Source organism: Rhincodon typus, chromosome 16, assembly GCF_021869965.1.
Source record: "Rhincodon typus isolate 14 chromosome 16, sRhiTyp1.1, whole genome shotgun sequence".
Lineage (NCBI taxonomy): Eukaryota > Metazoa > Chordata > Chondrichthyes > Orectolobiformes > Rhincodontidae > Rhincodon > Rhincodon typus.
In genome coordinates, this window is record NC_063347.1 from 57,408,332 (window position 1) to 57,414,307 (window position 5,976).

Sequence of the window (5,976 nt, forward strand, 5' to 3'; positions counted from 1 at the left end):
GCAGAGGTGCAGGAAACGGAAGAGACGTGGTTGAGGACATTTTCCATCACCGGAGGGGGAAGTTGCGGTCCTTGAAATAGGAGGACATCTGGGATGTGTAGGAGTGGAACGCCCCATCTTGGGAGCAGACATGGCAGAGGAATTGGGAGTAGGGGATTGCATTCTTGCAGGAAGGTGGGTGAAAGAAGGTGATGCCACCTGCAAACTGGAGGAGCAGCACCTCACATTCTGCCTTGGGAGCCTACAGCCCAATGGCCTAAACATGGATTTTACCAGTTTCAAAATCTCCCCTCCCGCAGCCTCATCCCATGACCAACCCTCATCCTCATCGTCGCCTCCCTGACCTGACACAACTGCAAGAATCACACAATATTGAGAGTGTAGAACAAACATTTAATAACTATCTTGAGATATTACATACAAAATATACACACTGATTTGCTGTACAGAAATCAGTTATCTAAAGAAAAGATAATAAATGATGTGAAATGTTCTGCCAGAAATTCATGGCAGGTTTTTTTTAATTCACTTTCCCACCTATCCACCCCTCCCACCTCACTGACCAATCCCCACCACTCCCTACTTTCCCCAGCCCCACCCCTCTATTTATTTCAGAGCCACCTTCGTGGAGAGGGGTCCCAACCTGAAATGTCAACTTTTTTGCTCCTCTGATGCTGCCTGGCCTGTTGTGTTCCACCAGCTCCACACTGTTATTACAAAGAGTGGACAGTACAGCACCATCCTGAAACCAGAGACTTGCCCATGGACGAATTACTGCAGTATCTGCATTAGTTTTCACTTGTTCTAACTATCACAAAACTCTAACACCATCCACAATCCAGTCCTATCACTGCATTAAGAGGTAACAAGGTGTAGAGCTGGATGAACACAGCAGGCCAAGCAGCATCAGAGGAGCAGGAAAGCTGACGTTTCAGGCCTAGACCCTCTAGGCCCGAAATGTCAGCTTTCCTGCTCGGCCTGCTGTGTTCATCCAGCTATAAAACCTTGTTATCTCAGATTCTCTAGCATCTGCAGTTCCTACTATCTCTATCACTGCATTGCAGTGCTCAGAGTTAGACAGAAAAATCACACAATACTGAGTGTAGAACAAACATTTAATAACTATCTTCAGATATTACATACAAAATATACACATGGATTCGCTGTACAGAAATCAGTTATCTAAAGAAAAGATAATAAATGACACAAAATGTTCAGCCAGAAATTCATGGCAGGTTTTTCTTTAAATTCACTTGTGAGACGTGGGTGTCACTGGCTTCATGTTCTGAAGACTGTGTTTCCTTGTCAGTTTAGTTCAGCAAGAGATAAGCTCAGGGGTGGTGTCAGTCAAAATGTTTCTGCTGACTTCAGTACCACAGATCAGTGATGGCATTTTCAGCTGAATATCTCACCTGTACTGTCTGGGCTCCCATATGAACAACAGTTACTTATGGCAAAAGATTTTGGGTGGGCAAGGGATACCTGTAGCTGTTGTAGCGGATGGAAAAGAAACCTTATGGAGCCACGAGAAAAAAAAACGGAAATGCTGTATCAGAATCAATGATGGGTCCACATTTGGTCTTGGGACCTGAATCTGGAATTACATTTCTAAATTGATAAGCAAGTGAGTGGAGCTAAACAGAAAAAGACTGCAACAACATATAAGGAGATAACCAGAGGTATGCAGAATGAACTTTAATATGACGTGGTACATTCTAGTTAGAAACATACTCATTGGAAAATGGGAGAGGTGAACAAAGGGATCTAGGTTACAAATACTGTTCACAAATCACATGTAGTAATGTAGAACAGATCAATAACCATTAAAAGAAAATAAGGCACTGATATTCATTTCTAGAGAGATACTACTGAAAAGATGCTGTATTAAGGCTGTGCTGAGCATTTGTTGAACCTGGAGACAGAAAAGACTGCAGATGCTGAAAGCTAGAGTCAAAAAACATGGAGCTGGAAAAGCACAGCAGGTCAGACAGCATCCGAGGAGCAGGAAAGTCAACATTTCGGGTCAGAACCCTTCTTCAGGACTGGTTTGTTGGACCTGACCTGTATTGCTGATCCCAAGGGAAACCAGAACTAGAGCCACAAATAGCAGACAGTCATCAATAAATCCACAGAAATTTGTTAGACCATTCATGTTTTCAGTATAGAATAGTAGCAAGGCCCATATAACTGCAAGCCTAAATAGTCCCATGCAGCTATAGTAAGTGCTGGCCACCAATTACCTCATTTTCCAGCTGATGTACCTCATTCCATCTGCACATCCAGCATATAGTTATCTAGTGTCCCCGCAATTTCTTGAGAAATTTATTGAGCGTGGCTAAAAAGCCACACGAATGGAAGACCAAATCTGAGACCACACTGTCCATACAGATCAATAATACATCAGGTATTGCTGAAAAGACCGACACAATGCCAAAGCTTTTGTTCTGTACTCAATAGGTCAAAATCACAAGAACACCAAACCCCAAAGGGAACAATTTGTACTGCATAAGGAATAGGCTGCTGAGTGCTTAGCTAGGGAACTGATTGGTCAAGGTAACACCAATCAGGACCCTGTTTCTAGTGCAGGTATACATTGATGTTCCCTGTGAAATTTAAGATTTTGCATCTGCCCTGATGAGTACAAGACAACGAATCTTGACGCATGCCACTTTTGTCAGCAATACTCCAGCTTTGTACTAACACATGTGCTGTATTCCCTTACAGAACTATCATGGAGATAAGGGTACTGTGCAAGGTAATCATTGCTTGCATGATTTGGTGAAATCGGAAATAAAAACAAAAATGCTGGAGAAATTCATCAGGTTTGGCAGTTTCTGTGGAGAGAGAAACAGAGTTAACATTGAGTCTGGTACGACTCTTCTGAAGAAGAGTCATACTGGTCTCTAAGTGTTAATTTGTTTCTCTTTCCACAGATGTTGCCAGACCTGCTGAGTTTCTCCACATTCTCTGTGTTTGTTTGAAAATATAAGAGGAAGATCAAAAGTTGAAAATTTATTGTACAGTAAAGGTCTAAGCATTTAGATGATCAGAAGAAAGTCTTGTTTACACTTTACATCACAAACCCACTAGGCATACACCACATTTTAAATAACTGATGTGGTCCATTCTACTCTGTATATAGACTGGGATGTTTGCAGTTTGACTATACACAATATACAAGTCTTAATTTGGGGTGGGGGGATTAGTTAGGGGAGGGGAGGATAGATGAAAGAAAAGGTGGAAGAAGCTCAAGACTCCCTGTCAGCTAAGGTCTCCTCTGTTTCAGCAAGTTGCCTTTGAATTCGCTTAAGATCTTTCAGGATCTGTGGCTGATCCTCCAGTTCATCATAAAGTGATCCAACAATCTCCAGGTTTCTGTAATCCTCTCGCTTCACCAGGCTCCGCACCACTTGCAGACACCTCTCTTTTAGTGTATAAACTGGACAAAGAAAAAAAAACAGCTGAACTGTGATGTAAAACAACAACCTAATTTGCCCATTGGCAAAATGTTCAAGAGAAAACTTTGTACAGTTTCAATTCTTATCAACCAGGCAGTGCACTATTGAATCAAAATCCTTTCAGAATCTCTAAAGTTTGGAAAGAGGCTGTTTGACCCATCAAGTCTGCATCAGCCCTCCGAAGAGCATCCCAACCAAACCCAGCCTCCTTCCATATCCCCATAACCCTGCAGTTAGCATGGCCAATCCACCAAACCTGCACATCTTTGGCCTGTGGGAAGAAACCGGAGCACCCAGAGGAAACCCTCAGACACGGGCAGAATGTGCAAACTCCACACAGTCACCCAAGGGTGGAATTGAACCTTGATCCTTGGCACTGAAGCTGCAGTGCTAACTGCTGAGCCACCGTGCTGCTTTTTCTGCTACCAAAATGAATAATTTTCATCACACAAGCCTATAAGAGGGAGTCGTGCAAAAGAGAAGGGAGCAGCTATCTCACTGCGAGGTGCATTAGTAACGCTGCTCTCACCTCATCATTTCCATATGCCTTCCTGCATTGAATACTAACACAGCATCCAAAATGAGATCGGCAAAGTCAGTGCAAACCAGGTATAGGAAGTAATCTTTATGACTGGAACAGGCTGTAATGAGCTTTCGTGGCCATGAGGACTTTATTGGCAGTCAGTTACCTGGTATAGTGATGTTAACCATGATATAGCACGGTTGTCCAATTTCATTAACCTGTCCAGGGGGTGGTACAAAGACCTCATGCCCGTTGACAAGGAGCCGGTCATCAGAAACAGCATCACGGAACATCCACGGGTGGCCTGAGGGTTAACAAATATAAAAGTCAGCCAAGAATTAAAACACATCGACCGTACAGTGGTTAGCATTGGCTCCTCACAGCACAAGGGACCTGGGTTTGATTGTAGCCTTGGTGACTGCAATGTGTAGAGTCCAAAGATGTTCAGGTTAGTGGACTGGCCATCCTAAATTGCCCTGCTGTGTCCAGGGACGTATAGGTTAGGTGGATTAGCACCAACACAAACCTGGTCCTTACCCCTTTAGCACTGGGCAATTAGCAGCTCCTCCGGCTTTGTTCGAAGGAAACCATGTCTCACAAACTTGATTTGAGTTTTTCTGAGGATGTGGCCAAGAAGATAGATGAGGGTAGAGTCCACAAAGACAAAGCCTTCGACAAGGTTCAATATGGTCGACTGGTTCGTAAAGTTAGATCATGTGGGATCCGGGAAGAGTTAGCCAATTGGATACAAAATTGGCTTGATGTTAAAAGACAGAGGCTAGTGGTAGACAGTTGTTTTTTGGACTGGAGGCCTGTGACCAGTGGTGTTCTGCAGTGATCAGTGCTAGGTCCACTGTTATTTGTCATGTATATGAATGATTTTGATAAGAATATAGGAAGCATGGTTAGTAATTTTGCGAATGACACCAAAATTGGAGGTATAGTGGACACTGAAGAAGGTTATCTAAGAGCACAATGGAATCTTGATCAGCTGGGCCACTGAGGTGTTGCATTTTGGTAAGACAAAACAGGGCAGGACTTACACAGTTAACAACAGGGCCCTGGGGAGTGTTGTTGAACAAAGAGACCTAGGGGTGCAGGTTCATAATTGCTTGAAAGTGGCATCACAGATAGACAGATTGGTGAAGAAGGTGTTTGATATGCTTGACTTCATTGCCCATGGCACTCAGTACAAGAGTTGGAAGGTCATGTTGCTGTACATTGTACATTGGTGAGGCATCTTTTGGAGTACTGTGTACCGCTCTGGTCTCCCTTCGGTAGGAGGGATATTACTAAATTGGAAAGAGTGATAAAAGATTTACAAGGATATTACCAGGACTGAAGGGTTTGAGGCTGGACAGGCTGGGACATTTTTCCACCAGAGCGTGGGAGGTTGAGGGGTGACCTTGTAAAGGTTTATAAAATCATGAGGGGTATAGATAAAGTGAATAGCAAAGGTCTTTTCCCTAGGGTGGGGGAGTCCAAAACTAGAGGGCATAGGTTTAAGGTGAGAGGAGAAAGATTTAAAAGGGACCTGAGGGACATGGATGGTGGTTCGAATGTGGAATGAACTGCCAGAGGAAGTGATAAATGTAGGCACACTTGCAACATTTAAAATACACTTGGACAGGTACATGAATAGGAAAGGTTTAGAGGGATATGGGCCAAATGCAGGCAAATGGGATTAGTTTAGTTTGTGGAAAACTGTACGGATTGTGCTGTTTGACTCTTTCATGAAAACATGGCTGCAGACCCAAGGATAGCTAAAGACCCCCCCAACACCCACACACACAGCACCAGCCCTCCTTACTCTACCCTCATACCCACTCCCTCAGACACTCCTCCTCACACACACCCTCCCCCCTCAACCCCACTCTCCCAAAACCCCCATCTCCATCCCCACCCACTTCTCGCCCCGTCCACTCGCCCACTCCACTCACCCCCCTCCCAATCCCCCACCCCCCTTCACCCCCCCACTCCCCTCAACCCCCTCCC

At 44.2% G+C, this 5,976-nt stretch overlaps 1 protein-coding gene across 1 annotated transcript in view; it reads right to left on the reverse strand.

Annotated features, from left to right (window-relative positions):
- Window positions 1-1,097: 1,097 nt before the first annotated feature.
- Window positions 1,098-5,976, reverse strand: part of LOC125485100 (von Hippel-Lindau disease tumor suppressor-like) — a 5,683-nt gene continuing 804 nt past the window's right edge. Inside the window, exons 2-3 of the mRNA XM_048606246.1 lie at window positions 4,148-4,285; window positions 1,098-3,439 (exon numbers count right to left, since the gene is read on the reverse strand). Coding sequence (XP_048462203.1) covers window positions 3,249-3,439; window positions 4,148-4,285 — 329 coding nt within the window. The 3' untranslated portion in view covers window positions 1,098-3,248. The remainder of the gene's footprint in view (window positions 3,440-4,147; window positions 4,286-5,976) is intronic.